Here is a 25,831-nt window from a genome sequence, read left to right as displayed (position 1 = left end):
TATAATTGAGGCTAAAACACAAGTTGGGGTCCAATCAATCAGCCTGTTAACATTTGAAGTAAAAGCCAATTGTACACAATAGAGGAGAAAATCTGTCGAAAAGCATGAAAAACAACATAGCCTCCCCTCTTTATATAGCACTGCATGTGGCTCTCTTTATTTAGAATGTCTATCTACACTTGCATAGACCAAAAAAGTTACTTTGGATGTCTACATACACTTGCACAGACTCCAAAAGTAATTGCCATGTGGCAGAGTTAATCTAATGATTGAAAGAATTGGCAGTCCCCAAACTTTGCGACAACTATTGAGCATTACTACTCGTGTTATAAAATGAACACACAAATCAAAAGACTATATTCGTGAATAAAGCTCATGACAAATTTGGTGCTCCTTTGACTCATCTTATTGTGACATGTCCATCATGATTTACCTTCACAAGAACAATGAAAGGTCTACAAGATCACAAAATTAAGATGGTTGATAGCATCCAACTTAACGTGTGCAGAATATGCCCTGACACCACAAATACGAATATACGTGGTGTTGATTTATTAGATTTCAACATATGAGGTGTTTGATAGAAGCGTAATTGGGCTGACTTGCCCACTCTTATGTGCTTCTCTTCACTTTATATGTTAAAAGAGATTACTTGGTGATAATTGCTTCCTTTAAAATTAAATTCCTCACTCTTACAGACATCCTAAATGCTGGCACCCTGTCAACCTTGTGGCCATAATTTCTTGCTTTTTCCTTCTAGTGAGCTATCATGTAACTGCATGCTGCTCAATTTGTAACTTCTTTCGGTCTGGTCTGTGCATTCATGCATCCCTTAAACAGCATAGACGTTGGACATCAAAGTACATGCTGCAGCATCATTGGGCTTTAAACCCACAGCATGATAAAATGCTTGCTTCCCCAACTCCACATTGCAATATTCATCGGCTGCACCTAGTAGAGGCATGCACAACTCGCAAATTGCTGCCCAGAAAAACATTCTTAATCAGTGTACTCCACCCCTCTTGAACTCCCTGCACGCCCAAGAAGGCCTATGATAGCAACACAATGCCTCCAGTTTGGAATTAAACCATGGCTTTCTCAACTAAGCCAGCCCACAAGCTGAAAAGAGTGAAAAGAATGTGTAGTCCATATGGAGTACAGCCTGCCAATAGCAATTCCTTGAATATATGCAGACATGCCACAGCAGTTCCTCCTTGCACATAACCAGCTAAGATGGCAGCCCACGATCCGGTATTCCACTGGGATAATCCATGAAAAACTGCCTGGCCATCTACCATAAAAGCACACCTGCCATAAGCTCGAATAAGAGCAGTTCCCAGCATCAGAAAGTGCTCTTGCGCAGCATCAACTACATTGAAATGAAGCTGCTTACAAATCTCTACACTTACGATTGTCCTTCAAGCCCCCAAAGCACATGTGATCAAAAAGTCAGCCAGGACCATACCTTCACCTTGCATCCACCTTGGGAGCTTTAATGCCTTTCCTTGTCCATTTTGTTCCACATACACAAATAGCATTGCATTCCATTAGCGTGTAGCTCATTCACATTAACCACCAAAAACACATTTTGCATCTTCAGTATTCCCACTCCTTTGACTGTCAACGTGTAGTGCTTGCCCAATTTCCAAGTATATCTTTGTCTTTGGCTGCTTCCTTTCCTACAAGGTTGCATCATGCTTCAAGGATTATAGAAAACTCTGTTGGTTTGAACTGATCCCTTCATTCTTCATGTTGCATTTGCCTGAAAAGTAGTAGAACCCTGTCTCTTTTGGCCCTGTCTGATGTATGCTGATAAGAGACCATTCCAAGACACAACATTACATTTAGATAACCCAATGAATACACTCTATGCTTCTGCAACACTACCGAACTTGCCATATGCACTGATGAGTGTATTGAGGATACATCCAGTGTGAGGCCCGCCCTTCTTACATCAGCATGTAATGTTTGACAAATTTGTAAATATGTGGCTCAGATCAAATCTCTCTCTCTGAGCACAGCCACTTCTCTCCGAGTGAAGGTGCCACATGCAGGAAGGGCAATAAGCAAGATCTGAGGACAAACACCTTCCTCCTGCATTTGCCTTGCTCCATTAGGCTGAGAGCATTGTAGTGCATGACACAACAGCATGCTCAAGAACTTTACAAATACATTTGTTGCATCCACAATACTCCCACACTTTGCCTACACAATCACAAGTGTATTGCTCACAAACACATCTACAAGAATGCCTCAAACTTGGAAATTTACTGAAAAGGTCTGTGGATTCAGACTGATACTTTCGTGTTTCAGTTGTCTATAAAGTGGTAGCATGTTTCTCCTTGAACCCCCTATGTGTATGCTGAAAGCATTGCATTCCATGACACCACATTGCTCCAAGACAAACTTCAAAATATCATTTCCACTTCCAAGTTACCTGCTTACGAGGGTGTTTCTGACAACATTATCAGATCTCAGGCCCTTCTGTGCATCAATGTGTAGCTTCTCAGCTTCCAAGAGGTCTGGAACAAGGGCAAAGGCTTTTAGAAAAGTCGCTAAAATATAATAATTTGGCACCACACAATCCTCATGCAGACGCTGATATAACTCAGTGCATAAAGCTCAAAGCCATGGCCCTGAGCTGTATAGCGAGAGATCAAGGCTGTCCCAAGCATAGACAGATCAAAACAGGCAGTGAAACAGGATGGAGTAGGTGTTGTGGAGGAAGGCCACTACCAAAGAGTCTACAAGGTGGTGTGGGGTGACAAGCCCACTTGATCTGGAGGGAGGGCTTTGGGCTGGGCACATACCTCAAGAATGCTACAAGCCTGGCAGGGCCACAGGATGGCCAGGACCAGGTCACTTGAGCAGGAGGCATCAAGCACCTGGTTGAGCTTTCCCTTACAACACAGGGTTGGGATGGTGCAGAGGCTATGATGATCATCACTAGAGATGGCATCACACTGGCTCTCTTGGCAGCAGAAACCATGCAGAAAATCTCTGCAATTGCCCAAGAGATCCTACTGCACACCCACATATGCTTGCCCTCTCCACCATGAACCTCCTCACCACTGTAACAGCGTTCTCCTCACATCCATATTCAAGCTCTGCTCAGACCAAATGCTTATCTTGCTCTTTGCATACATGCTTTCTGCTCACAAGACTCGAAAAGGAGCTAGCTACGAATTGCTATGTGGAGCCTTACAAAGAGCTAAGGGCTCCAGCTTACTATCAACAAAATCAACAACATAAAATAAAATAGTATTGCTAAAAGAAGCAGAAACAAAAAAAAGTCCACTAGCCCCTTTGGCACGTGCACTCCTACCCACTTAAGATAACTTAATGTAATCCCAAATTGACATGACCCTCCAACTTGACACCAACTAGTAACCATTTCCTGGGGGCAATGCTAACAAACAACAGGAAAGTAGCTTCACTGAGTAAACATTGAATTTGTTTTCTATCTTGCTCTTCACAGTGTAAATACCTGCCATTTGTCGCCTTGATGAGAGCTGCAGTTTCAACCCCATCAAAGCCTGGGCATGCAGAAACACAACAAAAAGCTTGAGCATAGCTTTACTGGAGTTTATGTCCTACCTTGCTCTTTGCTACTTCAATACCTCCCATTTGTTAGGCAATTTACATGTTTATTACCAATCAATCCCCCCGCCCCAACCCTCTTTTTTTAAACCTAGCAGCAACTGAAAACTTTGAAAGCAATCTCAGCAAAAGCTCCAGCCTTAGTCATATTGAACAACACATAGAAGCACATGTATTACTCCAAACTGAATAGCTTTTGCAAGCAGGCATGGCAAACTTCTGGAATAAGCAAGTACTCCCTATACTGACCATGCCTTTAACCTGGGAAGACGTAAGCCACATCCTAGACACCAACCTTTCACCAACTTTGCTTATCTCATGTCTGCTACTGACAAGCTCTACAACTTGATCACAAGTCTATATTGGACACATGTCACTGTAATATATTCAGGGAAGCATTGAAGACTTGGATAGAAAGCCACATCCAACTAAACCCATTAGTCCATGTTCATTGTGAGGAGAGAAATTGTAGTATGGCCATGCAAATGCCCGTGCTCTTCATTGGGTATGCTAGAGCTAATCAAAACAGAGTGAATGCATAATGATTGAGGACACTTACTGAGTCTATAACGACATGACAGATGACCCAGAATCTCTAAACACGTGCACATATAGGCTGTAACATGAAAAATAGTTTAATGATATGTCGTATCAGGTGAAAGTGAGTGAAATAACCTGCCACACCCTTTTCAAAATCTTCTGAAACCTTTAGCTATAAAGTAGATCTCTCTAGAAGAAGGTCTGGTTGCTTTTGGTCTGAGCCATGACATGGACTTGAACTTTCCTTTGCAGAGCTTGGGAAAACCTGCAAATCGCACAATGAGATAGCTCCAATACAAAAAAAATAGATAAAAAATAAAAGTTGAAAAATTCAAACGAGCACTTTCATTGTTTCTACCTTGGCTTTCCTCACCCTCCAACAGTTTTATTATGAGGTTACCACCAGGCAACAGAAGTCTCTGAATTTGCTGGGAGTGTGTCTTTTCCTCTCTTTCTCCCTCCAAATTATGACCGTCAAGCCCAAAACTTTCTCCTGTCGCTAATTCTAAGGCTCTCAATCCAAGCTCACTTGATAGAGCTGCATCTTTAGATCCAATTCCAGAGACTGGTGGACACATGTCAGACAGAATAACAGAGAAGCCCTTTCCCTGTCAAATAAGTTAGAACATCACAAGCATAAATATCTATGCAATGTGACATCAAACCATACAGCTTGATGAATTCTTTGACTAGCATTGGCATAAACCATTAACAAATCAAAGCTCAATACGAGCACAAATGTGTCCACTGTCACCACACTGATTTATCCTGGGCATGCAAATGAAGAATCTTCAAGCATTCATCCATACATAAGTAAAAGCCTTTAACACCGGCAAGAAGGGGAAAGGGCTGGAGAAGGCGGTGTGCAGCGGTCTCACAATGAAGTACAGCAGTGATACCCTGTGAGAGGTGCAGCATGAGCTGAAAGAGAAACACTGAAGGCAAGAGTGAAAACAGAAAAACTCAATTGGGTGATGTGAAGAAGCCAATACAATGCTCAGCCCCCACATGCTACAGATGTAGCTGCAGTGAGGGTGCTCACAGAAGAAGTCAATGAGAGAGTGAGTGTTGACCAGCTGACAGGTGAGGCCTATAAATAGGCAAGACTGATGTGAAGTCATCTAGGACAGTTCATAAGAAAAAAATTTGGACAGGACCCAAAAATAGGGATATAGTACAAAATGACCAAAATGATTGGACTCCAACACCTCCTAATGTCCTCATTGCCTTAATGTGGAGCTCACAACCAAGAGATAACATAGCCACTAAGTTATGGCAGTGATAATAGCAAAAGTTGTGAAGGTCATTTAGCTTGCATGTATTTGGTTCTACATATGCCTTTTGGATCCTATCTGAGTGCAATACGGTTGCTTGTCATTGTTTAAGAGAGGGGTGTGTCACCAGCATCATGCATGTGAATTCACTTAAAAAGTTTCAAGCTAAACTTACTTCTGGTGCTCCCAAGTAACTTTGGATGTGATGGGCATGATGGACATTGCATTAGTAGTACAAGACAAGGGCTGACCTTGGACTGTTCGATCTCCTAAGATTAACGTGAAACTTTCATTAACTTGAAAGTTTGGCCACAAAGTTTGGACAGTATGATAAAACGTTTGGATTGATAACTAGGCAACCACTTAAATTTTATGTCTGGGCAAGGCCATTCAAAACTGTGTTGTAGCTAGTTGAGATTTAGAGTGGCTGGTATGCATTTGGAAATCTTATATTGCCATTCTCATCTCTCCCCATCTCTCTTGGTGGACCTCATGGCTGTTTTTCTGCAAAAAAATCACAGGTATTGCTGGACTGGGGCAAAAAGAACTTAGAAGTAGCACTGGAGAATGCAAGGACAAGCATCCAGGGTTCTATAAGAATAGCATGATCTACAGCAGGATGACTGTATCAGCAGGGCAGCACTCTACGGATTTGGCACCAAATTACTTAGTGATTAATTGTTATACTTTCAGTGTTTGCAGGCTGAACTATTAATGGAGCTATCTGTAAGTGCCAAAGACAGTATTTTGCTAGTAGTCTCCAATAGATACCAGTTTGCAACAAAAGGCAGCTATTAAACAACAGTTTATACCTTGAATAGACATCTCCTTATATAACCTAAGGAAATACCACAAGGGGCACCAAGCTTGGGACCAACAAGTGTCATCATGACTGTGTGGAAGCACTCTAGCTCCATGTTTGTGAGTATCTTGTGGATGAATTCTGAGATTAGTTAGTAACCGTATCTGCAATTTTGGGTATTTAGCCACTTGCACGATAAATTAGACAATAGCATTGCACTTGGCAATCACAGTTACTTATGAGATACATGCAAAGAAATTTCTAGCCTCTTACCAATTCTGAGAGGCTTAACAGAAATTCTGGATTGATCTTCAAAACATTTGCACCGATTGTCTGGACACGTTTATCACAATGATCTGATGGCACCTTCACTTTCTGCTCCATAAAAATGCATGCAAGGGATTGTCTCCCATTAGGATTTCTGTTCAAACTGGCTTCAAAACCTACTTTACATGACTTGGACATAGGAACTTTTGATTCATACCAAAGGTAAACTTTATATGAATGCAACTTGACAAAGTTAGAAGCATGCAATGTTTTGTCCTTGAGACTGGAATTTCATGAACCTCGGAGAATAAATAAATACTGTTAGAAGGCAGCTTTTAAGCACCTTTACATCAACACCAACCACAACTCCTCCTTTTTCTAATGGACCTAGGTTTTGGCACGCCACCTGCAAAGTGAAAGGAATCATGTCACTCAAAGAATCCAATGGTATCACAAAGAGTGCGGAGGAACAGATGGACTCTTTGCACAACACAAAATTGAGGATGGATGCATAGGTTACCAGATGAAGCATAGACCGTTAGTATTTGTCATTTCGAAAGTCCACATAAAACATGAAAATCATGAGTTCACTACAAATGGTGATCCTGCAACTACGATATGAAGCATAGACCTGATATTTGTCATTTCAAAACTCCATATCACAGATGGTGATCTTAAAATTCAGTTGATTTAAATTGACATTTTTTTAAAAACCTGCAAGATGCCTTCACTAAAACACTTGCTCCCATTGAACCACTTCTAAGTCATTTGCAGATAGACAGTTTATAAAGTTTTCACACTAGACCGTACTCTTTTTGAAATAAAAATGGGATGACCACATGCAATAAAGTCTGATGTGCTACTACCTCATGTGTTAATATCTTGTGGTGATTACATCAAATAAAATTTAATGAACTTCTGTAGGTAAAAGTTATTGAGATGGGCTTGCATATGTTGTGTACAGCAGTGGCAATGACAAGGATAGGGATTCCATTTTCAAAGTTGATTTTGAAGGGATGAGAACAACATGCATTGGGTGCCATGAAAGCAGTGAATCAACCCCGTGTCAGTCATCTTGAGCCCTTGGTTGAGGGCATCCTTGGTCTTCTACACCATCTACATGTGGTCACATGTCAATATAAGGTCATCCACATAAAGCATGGATACAGCTGTTCAGCCAATACCAACCAATAATGAAGAAAGGTATCAATCTTCTTGTTCCAAGCACATGGAGCCGGCTTGAGGCCATAGAGAGCCTTCTTTAGCAGCTGGCTTATACACCTTTCCTTTGGCATCTAACCGTGTGAACCTAGAGGCTGCTCAACATAGATCTCTTCCTCCAAGTCTCCGTTCAAAATCGCAAACTTCACATCCAGCTGATAAACCAGCCATCTTCTAAGGTTAGCAAGGGCAAGAACAGTCTGAATGGTCACCATCCGTGTAGTAGGGGCAAAGGTATCATCAAAGTCTACATCCAGTTTCTCAGCAAACCTCTTAGCCACCAATCCAATGTTGTGTTTGTCAAAAGGGTAATAATTGTGATATTTGGTTTTAGATACCCAGTTCAATAACTTTCCATTTAATTGGTCAAGGCACTAGCTCCCACGTGTCATTCCACTCAATGGCTTCTAGTTCTTGCTCCATGGCTCTTTGCCAAAGGCCATGTTGTAAGGCTTCTCCAACTGCTGTGTGGTCCCTGTTTGCCATAACACAAGTCATCCACCTATAGTTGGTGTGAAGAGCCTCTTTTGAATAGACCAGATTGTTGTGGCCCATCCTACCACTCCCACTACCCTAGGACAACCTCAATACACATGTCTCTAAGGATCTAACAAATCATGAAGGAGACCAATACTCCTCCCACGCCACACTATCTATCACCAGGTGGTGATACTTTTTGCAGTTGCTTTCCTTATTTACTTATATAAATAATTTATTTTTATTTTCTTTAGTTGTTGTTGCTTTTTACCCCCATAGTTCTCTTGGAATAAGACGGGATCTTTGCATGGCCAAAAGAGGCAGCCGTTGGGACAAATTGGACTAATGGTTTTTCTGAGCCTTAGGACCAGTTCCATATTGAATGGGCACTGAAGAATAGAATGCCACTGGTTTGGGACTGTGTGCTTAGCCACTGGAGATGGTGCAGGACAATGAGCCTGGCCAAGACAAAAGATGCACATGTAAGAATGCTCACGGAATAAAAGTCACCGTAACTAAGCCACATTACACTTTTTGATGCAGTTGCAATGATAAAAGTTGCTCAAAACAACTTGAGGAATGCAAGGGTCACCATCCCTAAAATTTAGGGAGTTACTATTTTTGAACCCCAGAATCTGTTCGCGTCATTATCTTCATTTTTGCACAAGGATTAATTCTCCAGTCTGTGCCAAGGTCAAATTTAGCATTGATCATGGAGAATTTTGGACTGGAAGGTTTAAACGGGAAAGTTGTTACATGTATGCCATGTGGCACAAATTCCCAAAAGAGAGAGAGAGAGAGAGAGAGCATTTTAAAAAAACGTAATAGGCATAAGGGGCAAATTTGAGAGTGAAGTTTTGAGGAGCTAAGGGCAGATTGTTGCAAGAACATCAGCTATGGAGAGTACTTCTTCGTCTCTGACTCATGTACGGAGGTAGAGCTTGCTCCCTCTAGTCAACTCTCTCTCTATTCTCGGAGGAAATGCTTTGCATGATGGGCTGATTCCATCGAAGGTACAGTTCTCTGTTTTCTTTGCACTTTTGCTGAGGCAAGAGTCTCACTATCCAAGTTCAAGAGCAGCTGTTGGCTTCTCCAATGCAAGAACTGAAGAAAGTGATGACCATGCCACATAAGAACAAGGTTTTTCAGCTCTGATTTAGTGTTGTTTGTGGGACTGTTTTACGACTGGAATGATGCCAAGATAAAAGGGATGTTGTTCTAGATATGCTAGACAGTAAGAACAGTAAATACAAAGTTCTGCAGACTACAATTCTGCACATGAATCATTCAGTTATGGTCACAGAAAATGCTTTTCTAAAAAGAATGTTGTTTTGGATATGTTGGACAGTAAGAACAGTAAATACAAAGTTCAACAAACTGCAATTCTGCACATGAATCATTGAGTTATGGTCACATAAAATGCTTTCCTAAAAGGGATGTTGTTCTGGATGTGTTGGACAGTAAAAACAGTAAATACAGAGTTCTGCAGACTGCAATTCTGCACATGAATCATTGAGTTATGGTCACAGAAAATGCTTTCCTGAAAGGGATGTTGTTCTGGTCATGTTGTACTGTCCTTATGCAACTCGGATTTACTCAGATAAGATGAAAACCAACTGTTCATAGGTTATGAATTTTGGAACATTTCATCTTTTTGTAACTTTCCATCTTTTAATTGATAAGGAAATACCGAGAGGGGCATCGGTCTTCGGGGCCAATCTAGTGTTGAGCGAGGGAGTGAGGTCTTTGTTTGTGTGTGTGTGTGTGTGTGTGTGTGTGTGTGTGTGTGTGTGTGTGTGTGTGTGAAAAGACCAAGTATTAATTGAAGGAACTACTACTTTATGTGAGTCATAGACCGGTTTCACTATCTCAAAAACTGAATTTGGATTAGCCACCACTTGCGAAGTCAATAGCAGTGAATCATCCACCTTGGAACCTCAATCTCTAACAACTTTGCCTAAATAGGTGGAGACAACCACCTATTGCCTGGATCTCTGAGAATAAGGTGCTTCTCACCCCCATCTAAAGTCAAAAGCTCCACAAAATGCACATCTTGGCTGGTGTAGACATCTTGAGCTTTTGAATCATACGAGCAACAACCCATTGATCGGTGTCATAGACAACAAAAAAGTGCCATGAGGTTTTTGGATCCACCTTCCCTCACTTCTTCAAAATGTGGCATACGCATTCTTGCGATCCATGAGAACCTAGAAATCCATGTCCGAGTCACTAGACATCCTTCCCCTACCTTAATTTGTCAGACTTCCTAGGTAGCCCCCCTCGACTCCGAAAACACAACCACCTAGGACTTCCTTAGCTCAATCATTGAGGCTTCTTCAATGCGGCAATGAAAACACAAAAATTGCTCCAGAAGCTAAAACAAAGCCTTCTCAACACTTTCCCTGCTAATTCATTTGCAAAATCAGGTCTGCACGCCCCCTCCTATTTTGCCATGCATGTCCAAGCAACCCCCCGATCAGCAAATGCAGCACTACTCCCTCCAATGATGCTCTCCTCATCCTACTCCAATGGTAGCCTGATGTGCAGCCCTCTAATCGCACTCATGCACTAAAGATGTCGCTCCTTTGACATGCTGAAACCTCCTCTTAAGAGCTGTCCACTTTGCTAAACCCCTTCACTACTCAAATACCATGTCAAAGTGTAAGGTTGCGGAAGCAAACACGAGCTGAGATATAGAGTGAAATCCAAGAGGGAGAAAGGGGGGTTTGGGTGGTGTGTTGAGAAACCCTTCACCTGCAGTTTGCGTTTTTGCGTTTTGCGTTTAGGGTTTGTAGCCCCAAAAAGGGGCGCCATCCTAGACTGACTGTGCCTATTTATAGACCACTCTCTCATTCATTCCTTACGGCTAATTCATTCAGTCCATCACCTCTTCTCTCCAGCCTCTCCACTGCCCTCACACCCCTTCAGGAGGACATTGTGGTTCGTGGTTGTCTTCATCATCTTCCTTGTGCTACGGCACCCTTGGTCCCTTGTATCACATTCACTCCATGATTCGAAACTTCATCATTCCATTCATCAAAGTTTCTTCTCTCTTCTCTTTTCCATGTTTGCCGAGTTCACTCTGAGTTCCTCCCCGCAAATCCTACTGTCTTGTTGGTACGTCATCTTTTGACAAGGAGGGCGCGGGGGGGTTTTAGCACTTTAGTCAACTCATGAGTAGTCTACGCATGCGCAATTGTGGGTTGGGCATTGTAGGTATTTAGGTATTTACTATTGTCATTTTTTTAATGGTTTTGGCCATTTATTGCTGGTCGATTGGTGCATAATGCCAGCTGACCTGATCTTTTTATGGCATTATTTTATGACAATTTATTTGGAGCTTCGTCCTCCTCAAGTCATTCATCACTTGCAAATTCCCAGTGCAACTCCTGATAGAGAGAGGGAGGCAATGCCAATGCCCACACAGACAGTGCCCACACAGCCAATACCCATGCAGCCAATGTGACTCACTATTGTACGTGATTGGCTCGTGTTTGATATATGGATTCCATTTCCCGAGCATATATTTGAGTTCTCTCTTCACACTCGTCCTTCATTCTTTTGTTTTCTCTTTTCTCTTGTGTTGTGCAGTCCTATTACAACAGTCTTTTATGCTTCTATCAATGCACACACTTCTGACATGGTATCTAACATGTGTGTTCAAGCTGTGGGTGCTGTTTTCTGCTCTGGACAGTCTGCCCTCACATTGTTTTGCTGCTGATCAACCTCCTCCTGTCTGCTACAGCCAAGTGATCTGTCCCTACTGCAAATCAGCCTCATTTTCTGCCCCTGAAGCCCATGTCTCCTCTCAACTCCCTGCGTCTTTTATTTTCTGCATTATTTTAATGCTGGCGACTGCATTTAATGCTTTGTCAGTCTGCGTTTTGACCTGCAGCTGCTGCATTTTCAGTATTTAATGCTTGTGCAGGCTGGGTGACAATGTTTTTCAGCCTTTTGAGAGTGTCTTTGGATTGTGTTCACCCTGATTTTTCTCAAACTTTGTGGTCATTTATTGATCAGCTCTTCTTTATACTGCATGTGAACTCCTATTAGTGCAATCTGTGCTATGTCATGGCTGTACTCTCTCTCTACTTCTCTCCTTTGTTTTATCATCTCATCCTACCCTCTCCAAATGGGACCTCCCTACTACTCTACTAACGATAAACTTCAGGGCCCTAACTATCTCAGTTGGACTATTGTCATGAAAACATGGTTTGTGCAGAAGCAATTGTTGTGGTACGTGGTTTCTAGAGCTATTGAGCATCCTAAGCCTCTGACTCCTCTGCCAGATGCTTAGGAGTAGGACAATCATGAGGAAGTGCTTACATGGGATTCAGATGATGCTCATGCATATTCTCTTCTCCAATGCATCTCTAAGGAGGCTCTACCAAGAGTCACCTCCTGCGAGACAGCTCCAACAATATGGAAGAAACTTCAAATGTTGTACAAGATTCCCTTGACTATGCACGCAATGACTCTCTATGGACATCTCTAGCAGATAAAGTTCAAGCCAAAGGATACTATGAATTCTTTCACTTTTAGCAATCTAGCCAAAGGCAGGGAATTCATGTTCGCATATGCTCCAATGCATTTTTGACAAGATGGTCATGTATGCTACTACGAGACATTGTTTGACGCACGAAGAGCTGTTATGATTCTTCTCTATTATTAGATTCTGGTATGGTCAACATCAACATCATGTTCTCTCCAAGGCACCTTGGTGGTGGCTTCATCACCCACTGCTCAAGTATCCAAAGGTGGCTTCATCACCCACCACTGCTTGGGTATCCAATGATCCTATTCTGATGGTCTTTGTGGTATGGACTATGATGAATCATTATAATTTGGGATTACCTCAAGTAGTACAAGGAAACACAATTTTTTGGCTATTTTTGACTTGAATTCATAAGGTTATTGGTCTTTCTAATTTCTAATGATAGTCTTTATGAGTGAGTCTAGACGTGTGCAATTGTGTGTTGGGCACTGTAGATATTTTAGGTATTTCTTTATTGTCATTTTTCTAATGGTTTTGGCCACTTGTTGTTAACCAAATGGTTCAATATGCCGGCCGACCTAATCTTTTTATGGCATTATTTTATGCCTCTTCATTTGGGGCTTCCTTCTTCTCAAGTCATTCATCGCGTAGATTCCCAACGTAGGTCCTATTGGAGAGAGGGAGCTGGTGCCATTGCCCACACACTCAATGACTCACAGTTGTATGTGATTGTCTCCTATTTGGTATATGGATTCCATTTCTTGCGCATACCTCTAAGTTCTCTCTTTGCAATGTTCCTTTGTTATTTTATTTTCTCTTCTCGTGTTGTGCAAATCTATTACAACCTGCTACACTTACATCATTGCACCCACTTTTGATCCGAGACAGAGAAAGAGAAAGGAGATAGTTACCCAAAATGGGGAAAGAAGGGGGGGAGGGGAGGGGAGGAGGTGTTTCTAGAGAATGGAAATGGGAAGACCAACACCCCCCCCCCCCACACACACACACACACATATATATAGAGAGAGAGAGAGAGAGAGAGTGTGTGTGTGTGTGTGTGTGTGTGTGTAACCAGCCTTCCTTCTGTGGATGGGTGGTAAATCCCTTATTACAACTTAATTACAGCAACAAACAATTAATGCAAATCTGAAAATACAAATTTACCTACTGATCTTGAACAATGCACATCCGATTGGCCCCAAAATTGGCGCCCCTTTCGGTATTTCTTTAGCTTTATCGAAGAAGAAGTTGATTTACAATGGGATTCTCCCGATCCCCTTCAATATCCAAACTCCCCTTGCTGTCCAAAGTGACGAGAAAGTCTTCAATCTATTTTGCCCCTTGATTTGGGAACTTGATTGGCCTTCACCCACTTCATAAACGATGGAAATGCCCCAAATTCAATGGCTGGCTAGTCCTTCACCTAAATTTAGCTGAAATTCACCTTCAACCCTCTTGAATCCAAGTCTTGGAGCTTCCAATTTTTGGCACGCTTCCTGAGGCTGCTGCTAAACCCTAATTTACAGCAGAAATTAGGGTTTACAACAGAGAAATTTGCAATTTCTCAACCTCCAAGGACCCAAATGCTGAGATCTTTAGAGCAAGGTTATGAAATGGCTGGGAGATGAGAGAGAAAGCTGTAGAGAGAGAAAATTCAGAGTTTTATCGCGAAGAATGACTGAAAATCAGTCAAATGCAGCTGCTGCCCTACCACAATAGCTTGTAGATACAAAGAACTTAAGAAAATCAGTCATTTGCTGCTATTGCCTTGTCTCAACAGCCTGTAGATGCTGTCACCTGCTGTTGATTGGTCTTCTACTGTCCTTGGTTGCCTCAGAAGGTCCTCTAATGGCTGCAAATCACCTGCTGTTGATTGGTCTTCTACTATCCTTGGTTGCCTCAGAAGGTCCTCCAATGGCTGCAAATCAAACCAACCTGTAGATGCTGTCACCTATTGTTGATTGGTCTTCTATTATCCTTGGTTGCCTCAGAAGGTCCTCCAATGGCTGCAAATCAAACCAGCAACATCTCCCTCTCTCTTGCAAGCTAAATACACTAAAAATGCCCCTCTCCAACCTCTAAAGACGTTTTTCAGTCTTGTATGGGCATTTTTGACCAGTGGCAGCCTTCTCAAATGGTTTTTTCAGCATTATCCATAATTAAGTATTAATTTTTTATCTTTAAATACTAAAAATTAATCTAATAATTACTTCCGTGCCTTGAAAAATAATCTAACTGGCCAATAATTAAATTGGCTAGGCAACTTCCATTCCCGAGTGTCTCTACGCCATCTTTGACCATTAGATTGGCATTAGATATCATTAGATGCCACTTCTCTAGTGTCACCAACTAACACTTATGGCCAAATGAATGACCTAGGCCAACAAGTGACACCGGATACCACCAAGTACCTATCCGGCATAACTTATAGCAACTTTTGCATTTGACATCCCGTGATTTCCTCGGGTCCCAAGCTCGTAAAATTTACTCTAACCCCAATTACAGCTCACATGTGCAACATTTACTTAACCATGTGATTAAAAATTAATCCACATGTTAAGTGAGGTCTCAAAAATACATGTCCTCATAACAGAGAGATGCACTTGCATAACATATGGAGTATGCACGAGGGAACACACTATGTGTACATGTGCATGTAAGAGAGATTTTTCGTTGATGATGTAAATGAAACAACGTTCCACAAAAAACTTGTATTGTATGTTAAAGGGAGACCTATGTTAGCAAATTATAAGAAAATGAGAAGATATGGAAGGAAAAAGGAAGTGGAGATATAAAAGTGAAAACAATAAGATCATTCACTATTTATTTTCTTAGAGGGAAATACTAAAAATCTTGATCTAGCACACTTGTGATCAAGGAAAGGCAAGCAACAGCAAGGAACGATATAAAACGGGCCTAGCAATGATAACGGCCATTTCAAGGATCAAGGGGTCCAAAAACACATTCCAATCGTTGCTACGGGCTAGAATGGATGATTGATATTTCTAGAAGAGAGAGATATGAAATGAAATGATTTATCAACATCTGCAAAAGGCCAAAGTGGCCTATGAGTTACAACTATCTATGTGATGATACAACAATCTTCAAAAAATAATAAATGTAAATGAAATATAAAAGAAAGCTAAGAGCTACATGTGAGTAAGTGCAATGCAAGAGGAATACCAATAGGGAGAGTAAAGAGAATAAAAAGGCAGCACGAAGAGAAAAAAAATCTACACTAAATCTGAAATGAATGCTGAATACAATGATGAATTGATCAGTTCCTACATAGAGCCCAAAAAGTGTCAATGGTACAGAGTTAATAAACCACTTGACCACATAATCAAATGCGATACAACCATTATTTGGTTGTTTTTCCTAGTAGATGGCATCTTTGGACAATCTAGTTTCTATCCCTTTCCGCTAGATTTGAGCAACTATAAGTTTCTGGAGCATGCAATTATTATTGTTAAAACATTCATAGACTCTCAATTGAGGACCTTTTCTCACAAATGGCAAAGAATACAACTCTATTGCCATCAACATATTTTATTCTTTTTTTGTATTCAGATACACCCACAGTTCCTAAATCTAAAGCTATCTACCTAATGATGCCTATGAAGAGGGTCTCCTTGGAAGTGTGGATGCAAAACTTAGATACAAACAAGTCCACGTCTATGCAAGATCACATCAATTAACTCTAGCAACTACAAATGGAGATTCTAAATATTGAAAAGATGATCTCTTCTTAAAAGATAGTTGTGACTCTTTTGTCACATTTGCCTCCCTCAATACACTCTTGGCTCTTTCTTGCCAGAACAGCCAAATATGGCTTTTAGAACACAAAAGCTATACACAACAATCATTGCTCGACTAAATCAATTAACCATTTTACTTCCCTGATTTGATCATGTAACCACATCATCATTTCTTGCATTCATATTGTCAAGAAAAGTGATAGGACGGTATGCACTCATACCATATTAGAGAGACAAAAGGGTTTGTGGAGAGAGACACAGAGTGAACGGCAAATGCTGAGAGAAGAAAACTTGGAAAAAAGAGTGACCAATGATGAACACTTGATCATGCTAAATAGATCGTGAGAAAATAGGTAGCTCATAGGAAGCCATAGATAGGCAACAAGCTCTTCTCTCGATGGAGCAAACTACAAAGCAGAAGGAGCAAGAGTCGCACAACCATTTTCTCACAAAGAAGTAGACTATCAAGGAGACTATACCCAACAGCCATTGTCTCTCAATGGAGCAAATTATAGAACCACAAGCTCTATCTTAAGAATCCAAACAAGTCATGTGTGAGTCAGCAAGCATGGCTAGGTTATTTAGGCCTTTTATTATGGTCATTTTATACTCATTTTGAGAATTTTATGCTGGCCAACTTGCTTGTTTAGCTAAAATTGCATTAGCTTGACTTAAACAATCCCAAAACATGCTTAATTAATGAAAAACCCTTTTTAATTTTAAAAAGAAACGCAATCCTAGAGATTTATTGTGTCCCACATGCCAAACCCTAAATTGGGTGCCTCAAATTTTCTATAAATAGGCATGCAACTCAACACTCTCCCTCAATCTCCTTTTTGCAGGTTTCACGAGCCATATCTCTACTGCCCACACCCCTGTCACGAAGGACATCACGGTCAAAGCTTCCCATTGTTGTCTGCTACCATCTGGCACCTAATTCCAGCCTTTGTCTCCATCTGTGAGCTATCACATGCATCCTAGAGTTATCGCCTGCATTTGAGAGTTGTCATCTAGTACTGTGGAGCTGTCACCTAATGTCTGCACCTTGCATTTTCTCCTAACGTCACCAGCTAGACTTGTCGCCATCATCCAAAATCTGTGTTTGCTGAGTCTCTCTCTCCTCTAGCTGTCACCTACACATTCAGTAGAGTCGTCTACTATTTCCAAATGTTGCCCGGTTTTTCTCTCCTCACGTACCTTCGTTTTTGGTTTTTCTCTCTCCTCATTGCTTATCTGCATCAGATCCAGCCTCTCTGGCTGCGATTACTATTGATCGACACATGGAGGCTACCTTGCTGCATTTCGGGATCCATTTCTAAGTATGACACACTCTCCAACTCATAACCTCTACCTTGATCCCAATTTCCAAAGATACGAGAGTTCAAGGATGGGTATTCATAGTATGATTGCTACATGAGCATTATATATTCAGTAGTCATTCACTTGATTATTCATTGTGTTCACTATCTTTAAGTTACCCTAACCCTAACTATATTCTGTATTTATCAGATTGTGCTTTGTCGTACAATTGGTTTGTGTTTTTTGTGTTTAGAGCATTTCTTCACATTGTATCAAAGCTAGGTACTCTCTAAGAGACCTTGGCCTTTGATCGGAAAGCTCATCCACAAAAGCAAGAACAACAAAAGGGTCGAATGACTTCAAACACATTCACACCACTGCTCCTGTCTCCACAGCCAAACATAGATAGAAACAATCAGGAGTGGGCCTCCCCACTTGCTATTACCCAATCTAACATGGACAGAGAACCATTGAACTACCATGGAGTCCACAGACCATATCAAATTTTCACTGCAAGTATGATCTCGTCCTTATCGACAGGGCTCAACAAGAGATTGAAGGTAAACTTAAGTTATCTCCCTTAGATTAGGTACACAAAACTAACGATCTTGTAAGACCTTCAGAATCTCCACTACGGACTGGCTATCCACAAGAGAAACCTGGCTCAATTTACACTCCAGTTCCACATTACTTCTTTTCTTCAATGCTAGGTACGAACCCTATTATGTCAAATTCTAAGCCAATGGGTTCTGTGTTTTCTATTGGATCGAGGGATGCTAGTCAAGAAGAGACTTTTGAAAATAACCTTTGGTTTCTAAATAATAAGGAAGACAATTATTTCTTTATGAACTCAAAAGTAGGTAAGAAGCAGAAAGAAGAACTTGTAAGTATTTCTCCCCTCCCTTTTCCTTCAAATGATTTTATTTCTCATAGTCAATTTGGAGTAGATGCATCTTCATCTAATGCATTTAATGGACAAAAGGAACCAACCATGTTTTCCACAACAAGATCTATCACTAATCCATTTGGGCTCCCACCCATCTCTCCCTCATCTTCCGTTGCACCTTTATTTTTGCTTCCATTAAACGCACCACATTTACCACCACCACACCACACCAAGGGTTTCTGCACAATTAGGCACAACCTGTAGGACCTCTACATATCCATTTCCAAGTGGTGTACATGTGACCAAGGCTCGACCTCCCACACACTTTCGGGTTATCCCTCTATGAGTGCATTCTAGACATACTCGAGTGTGGATCATTTGGTACCACAGTTTGCCTCTCTAGCATTACCTAGTGGACCATCCGATCATTATGTTGTGACCCAACTGACATATGGACAAGGCTATTGTGTCCCAATGTCTCCACCTCCACCTTCAATATCATATGGACCTATGTTTGTTTCGATACCTCCAAATCAATCAATACTCGTTGGACATCAACAACCTATTTCTACCTATTCACACTTACCCCCTCCTCCTTATCCACCACCACCACCATCTTATCCTCCACCCTACCCCACCTATCCATCTTTACAAACACCTCGTGGTTCTAGCTCCTCAACCGCTAAGCATGCTTTTAATAACAAGACTCGTTTCAACTAGTCCAACTTACACCACTTGGTTAAACTTGGGGAGGCATGTCTTAGACTCTCAGAACCTATGGGATTTAGTGCAAGGGTTGGAACCCCAACCTAATCTTGCACTTGTTCCATACGAGGTCGTCCACTCATGAAAGGCTCGTAACACCTCTGCTATTGTCGAGCTTATGCAGGGCTTATTACCTAAGTTTCACTCTCAACTTCAATGTTTCGACTTAGCATCCAAGTGTTAGGCACACTTGACTAACCGCTATGTGGCTCAAGATACGACCCGTCACATCAATTTGGATCATGAGCTCCAAAACGTTAAAATCACGAATAAGGATGACTTGAAAGTCAAGTTGGCTAAGTATCGGCCTCTTCTTGCTAAGTTTTCAACCACTTGGGCTCCCAAGTCCACTGATGATTAATTTACCATATTCCTTAACAAGTCGCTAAGAAAATATTTTCATTTTGTGCAACAGGTGATTTCATGGCCTCAAATGCCTACATTTTATGAGTTTTAAATATGAATTGTTTCCTTATGCACAGTTGTTCGATTAATATCATAACACGTCCTCGATATAGAGGGCTCTCGTTGCATCTTCTCATAAGGGGCAGCAAGGTAAGGGGCAAAAAAAACTCAAATCGAAATCAAAATCCAAACAAGGCAAGTGAATCCCAAGGAACCACATAATCTACTCTTAAATCTCGATGGCAAAATGCACCTTTAATGAATTGCCTTTGTCAACATTGTTAAAAGGTTGGGCATTATGATGAGGAGTGTCGATCTAAGACAAGAGACACATAGCCAAAATCCAAGAATTAGACCCCAACCCCCGCAACCAAATCGAGTAACCCCCAACAGGGAAGCAAGGTGGTAGCAACCCCCAGCAAGGGCAATGGTGAGGCCAGACCCACACTACCACCACTTAGTCATCATAGTCAACGAACTACTAAACTCCAGAGGGTTTATCTAACTAGTCTACAAAGGCCCAGGCCCCACATCATCTCCTTAGAGACATCAAATACAAGTCTCATTCACATATTCAAGTTATCTCGTAACGAGGTGACTACAGAGGCTCGTTCATCAAAGTCAAGCACATAAGCACCTGTCATTCACAAATCCAAAAGCAAACATAACCATTAAACATTTTTAACACACTTGTCAATGTATGCAATGCATAGAATCTATCCCCCTCATCAATTCCTATGTTCTTTCCTAAAAAGCAATTGATAATACTAACATGTTTTTGTAAGTTTAAGTACGTTCTAACTAATCGTAATCTATGTAACAAACTTATCCTATGGGCTTTTCTAACATTACTAACTTATCTCTCATTTTATCGTAAGATGAAAAAAAACATAAAATAGAAAAATTAGGAAGTTGTAAAGTTAATAGCTTAAAAATAATCCTTTTCTTATGTACTAAACCTGATTATCTCCGTTTGGCCATCCATCATAATTACGGTTTATTACTGTAACCTCCACATCCACTATCATCTTGAATGTACTTCTTTTTTAGATAGATGATTTCTCAAGGTACATATGGGTATACTTCCTCAAGCACAAGTCCGATACCTTCACTTATTTTAGTCCTTAGGTGCCGTTGGTTAGGTCTATTGTCTTATTTCTTAGGGATGGAGATTGTTCGATCTGAGGGAAATATCTTTTTGTCACAGCAGACAATATTGCACTAATCAGACACAGCTAGTGACCACACCTCTTGATCCCACTGTCCATTTGCATAAGGATACCTTGGGTCAGTTAGTTTCCTTAGTCAATATTTTAATGCACCTAGAATGTCTCATTGAATTACTTGTCTCCGTGTGTTAAGATATTTAAGATGTACCTATAATTATGGACTAACTTATGGTCATGGATTATGTTTACAGGGATACACTAATTCTAATTGGGAGATCTTGACACATGGCATTCCCAAGCCGGCTACCTCTCCACCTTGGACATGGCATCCATCTCTTGGACTAGCCATAAGCAAAAGACGATAGCAGCTTCCATGACCAAGGCAGAATATTGGGCTCTCTTCGATGGTACCATTGAGGCCATCTATCTAAGAAACTTACCGATTGTACTTGAAATTTCCTTTTGAGGTATCTACAATTGTCTACTACGATAATTAGAGTATCACTCATAGTAATAGGGAATAGCCGTCTCGGGATGGAACGTGGGATCACCATTCCCAACAAATGTGCTGAAATGGGACGCGGGACATCCCATGTCCCATCCCCAACAGCCATCTCCCCATCCCGGCCATCCTCTACCCTATTCCCTTGCCACATCTCTTGTTAGGAGACCCTTTTTTTTTAGTGGGCATCTTTTGGGAGATGGCTTTTTTGTGGATTCTTTTTTGGGGCTTTTTTCAAAGGACTTCCCTTTTTGTAACATATACATATAATAAAATCAACATATTTTGTATGAAGTCGAATCAAATCAATCCACATTACACACGTCATTTTTCTACAATGAAAAATACATGTATGCATGCATGCACACACATATGTTCTTTGATAGTATGCATTTATCCACACACATAGTAACATGGGACCGGTTTAGAGACAGGATGGAAATGGGGACGAGGGCAAGAATTGCAATCCCTTTTACCTTGAGAGGGGGCTCTAACATGGGGACGGGACTGAGACGATATGAGGATGGGATTGGGACAGTATAGGGATGGGATGGGACTAGGACGTGAAGCTAAAAAATGGCCATTCCCTATTACTTTGCCCACACATCCACCCACCACATCACATGCATACATTTTCAAATGCTATTTATGTATGTTGTCCCCTCTTTCGTCCCCGTTTCTTGCTTTTAGCCATCCCCCATCCTTGACACTGTCCCTATCCCCATTCTCGTCCCCCATTCCATGTTACTATGGTGTCATTGCCCTTGCGAGAAATCTGATCATCACCCCTCGGACACCGCACAAGCCAATTCACTTCTACTTCATCACAAAGCAGATTGAGCTAGGCACTATTGACCTAGAGCTTGTGCCTTCCAATAATAATTTTGCAAATATTTCAACAAGACGGTTCTCAATACCATCTACCACGAATCACCTTGGGTACAAACTCCTCTACTTCTTCCGATTGACAGGGAGAGGATACTTTCCTCTTGCTGCTCCTTTTAAGTTTGAGAGGAGACAGTTTCCTTCTCTTAATAGTGACAATGATTCTGCTTATAGTTTTTCACTCTTGGACATTTATTTACTTTGTATTGTATATTATTACACATTTGTAACTTCATCTGCACTGTCAAGATGACATGATTATAAAAGATCACTTGGGCAAGTAAACAATTCTCCTGCAAGGGCACTGTCCAACTGGTACTATTATATCGCATTCTACATCAACATAAAAACTTACATCTTCCTTTGCATTACCCCATGCATTGACATTCTGTTCATGTAAACATGCATCTATGCACATTTATCCCTTTTCAATCACCCTTGGAGTAGTAGACTCTGGATCCATCATACTTCTAGCATTCACATGGCAGTCTCCAAAGGCAATTTTTCCCCAAATTTGCATGCTGACTTCGCTTGTCTTGCTTGCTCACACACTGTATTGCTCATCTCTCCACATATTCTCCATATAATTGGCACGCACACACCTCCTTAGGTAATCCCTAGACACTTATCCTAGTAGTATGTATGTGTGTGTGTTTTTTTTCTTTCTTTCTTTCTTTTAAGGGCGGGGAGGGGGAGAGGAAGGGGGAGGGAGGGGAGAAGGGGTTGGTTGCCTATTTTATGAAGATAGTGGGGCTATCGATCCTTGTTTCCTGTACTTCCAAACATAATGACTCAATGGAACGAGCATTTATTTGAAACCCTCACTTAATGCTAAATCTTATAACAACCTAAAACACAACCTTCAAAAATAAAAATAAAAATAAAAAGTCAATTGTTGATTCCATCCGCCTCTGCAGGACTAGGTAGGCCTCTAGGTAACCAACGAGCACCCTTGGTCCGATGTCCTAGCCTCTCTAGCAAAATCACTTAGGCTCTCTTGGTAAAATAACAATCACCTCCATAGTCTTGATAGGTCATTAGTAAACCGATGCACACCCTTTGCCCAATACCTTGACTGCTTTGGGATGGAACACCTTGGAATAAAAATAAATAAACAAAAAGGCTAATTTATCATGGCTCAATTTTGGCCCAAGAGAGAATGTTGAGCTAAAATTACATTAGCTTGACATAAATAGCCCCAAAACACGCTTGATTAATAAAGAAACCTTTTTATTTTAAAAAGAAACAAGATTCTACAAAGTTACTGTGTCCCACATGCCAAACCCTAATTTGGGAACCCCGAACTTTTTAAAAATAGGCATGTAACCTAGCACTCTCGTCCGATCTCCTTTTTGCAAGTTTTAGAAGCTATATCTCTACTGCCCACACTCTCTTCACAGAGGACATCGCTATCTACTACCATCTGGCACCTCATTCCAGTCTTCATGTCCATCTGTGAGCTGTGGCTTGCATCTTGGAGCTCTCACCTACATCTAGGAGCTATTGCCCGGTACCTGGAGTTGTTGCCTACATCTAGGAGCAATCGCCCGAAACCCTAAAGCTATCACCTATTATCTGCATCCTGATGTCATCAACTAGACCTGTCACTATCAGTAAAACACTGTCACCATTATCCAAAATTTGTGTTTGCTAAGTTTCTCTCTCCTCCAATTGTCATCTATACTTCCTACACAATCACATACTATTTTCAACTATCACCTAGTTTTTCTCTCTCCTCAAGTACCTATGTTTGTTGTTTTTATCTCTCCTCATTGCCTCTCTATCAAATCCAACCTCTTTGGCTGCATTTGCTATTGTTAGACACACAGAGGCTGCCTTGCTGCATTTTGGGATCAGTTTTTGAGTACAACACACTCTCTAGCTCATAACCTTTGCCTTGATCCCAAAGATACAACAATTCAAGATTCAATATTTATTGCATAGTGTGATTGCTGCATGAGCATTTTATATTCAATAGTCATTCACTTTATTATTCATTGTGTTCACTATCTTTGAGTCACCCTAAACCTAACTAAGTTCTATGTTTATCAATTTATGCTTTGTCGTACAATTGGTTTGTATTTTTTGCATTTAGAGCATTTCTTCACATTGTTCCTATTTTGGCATTGTTTTATTCTTTAAACATCTGGTCCCCTCCTCGTTCAAATTATCACCATCTACAAGTTCTGTGGAGAGAGTGAGCTGAAGTCAAAGCCGGAGCCTAGGAGCCAACAACTCACTATGGTACATGTCATTCTCATGTTTAATATTTGGATTTCATTTCTCGAGCACATCTCTAAGTTCTCTTCCTTTGCAATGTTCTATTTTCTTTCTCTTCTATCTTGTGTTCAACTGTTTATTTGAGTACTTGTCTATGCTTCCATTGCTGCACCACTTCTGACATGGTATCAAATTGCAGGATTTAGGTTCCTACTGCTGGTTTTTTCTGCAGATTACAGGTCTTTCCTCCCTTTGCTGATCAGGTGACCTGTTGCTGGTCGTTTCCAGCCTGTGTGTGGTCAACTACTGCCTGCATTTTCAGTCCAGCCCTCTGCATTTTCAGCCTGCTCCAGTATTATAGCGTGTCACCATCAGTTTGCTGCATTCACTGCTTAATGAGCCTGCGTTTTGCATTTTCTGCCCCTAACCGTGGCTGGGCGACTGTTTTGACAGGTTTTTTTTGCTCTTTTTGGCAGTTTTTGACTATGTAAGAAAAATAATTGTGGCCACCCTCTAGAATGGTTAGTAAAATGACAAAACAATCAAGAAAATCCCTCAAAAATGATCCCAAGGAAGGGGCAGGCCAATTTATTTATTTCAAAATCAACCAGGAACTGCCACGCGGTCACTTAAACTCAAAATCATTCTGACACTTAATAGCTTTGGATCAATAAGGACCCTTATGGTAGGACCAATAATATATGCTGAACAGATTCCCTTTTCATACTGATCATGAGCTTTCTTATCAATGACTACTTGAAAGTTGAAACTGATATGAACTCATCCCTTCCGTATTTGACATTACTTAACATCTTCAGTCTTGTTTTTGTGACACCGATCGATCCGCATCAAATGTCAAGACCATTGCTGACAATATGGCATTGCAATGCACAAAAATGACAGCATGGATCATTTTAGTGCGGATTTTTTAATGAAGGTTGGTTTACCTGCATCCAAGCCCCCGGAGCACATCCAAGATCGAGAACCGAGACTCCTGGCTTGATGATCTTGTGTTGCTGTTGAATCTGCAGCAGCTGGACCGGACAAGCAATTATCCACGTCAAACACGAGTTACAGAGTCAACTTCTTCTCTGTAAGGTGACAGAAAGCAAACAAAAAGCATGAGGATGGTGAACCTTGAACGCAGAACGAGCGACGTAACGAAGGCGCTGGGCTTCTCGGCAGAAGAAGTCAGGCGCGCCTGCACTCATCGCGCGTAAGGAATGACTGTTTTTCACATTTTTGGCAAGGTTTGAGCTTTTTGAG

General features: G+C 41.1%; 1 protein-coding gene across 8 annotated transcripts; it reads right to left on the bottom strand.

The window, feature by feature from the left end:
• Window positions 1–312: 312 nt before the first annotated feature.
• On the bottom strand, window positions 313–25,831 carry LOC148041045 (FtsJ-like methyltransferase family protein). Of its 8 annotated transcripts, XR_015690569.1 has the most exons (9): window positions 25,702–25,831; window positions 25,513–25,599; window positions 6,827–6,889; window positions 6,490–6,591; window positions 4,499–4,748; window positions 4,276–4,405; window positions 3,488–3,536; window positions 2,438–2,522; window positions 319–2,205 (listed from the first exon to the last, which is right to left on the bottom strand). XR_015690569.1 is itself a non-coding variant. In XM_087675965.1 (7 exons), exons 1-6 carry the CDS (start codon window positions 25,774–25,776, stop codon window positions 4,290–4,292), a joined length of 693 nt encoding a protein of 230 aa, XP_087532091.1. In that variant the 5' UTR covers window positions 25,777–25,831; the 3' UTR covers window positions 316–3,536; window positions 4,276–4,289. The 8 variants fall into 8 exon arrangements, 1 of the variants encoding a protein (XP_087532091.1); XR_015690571.1 differs by having other exon boundaries at window positions 313–1,318; window positions 1,410–3,536; XR_015690572.1 differs by having other exon boundaries at window positions 313–1,308; window positions 1,410–3,536.

Source organism: Lygodium microphyllum, chromosome 1 (genome assembly GCF_053477565.2).
Source record: "Lygodium microphyllum isolate KBCC chromosome 1, Lygodium_microphyllum_v1.1.10, whole genome shotgun sequence".
NCBI lineage: Eukaryota > Viridiplantae > Streptophyta > Polypodiopsida > Schizaeales > Lygodiaceae > Lygodium > Lygodium microphyllum.
This window is presented reverse-complemented; position numbering and strand designations above follow the sequence as displayed.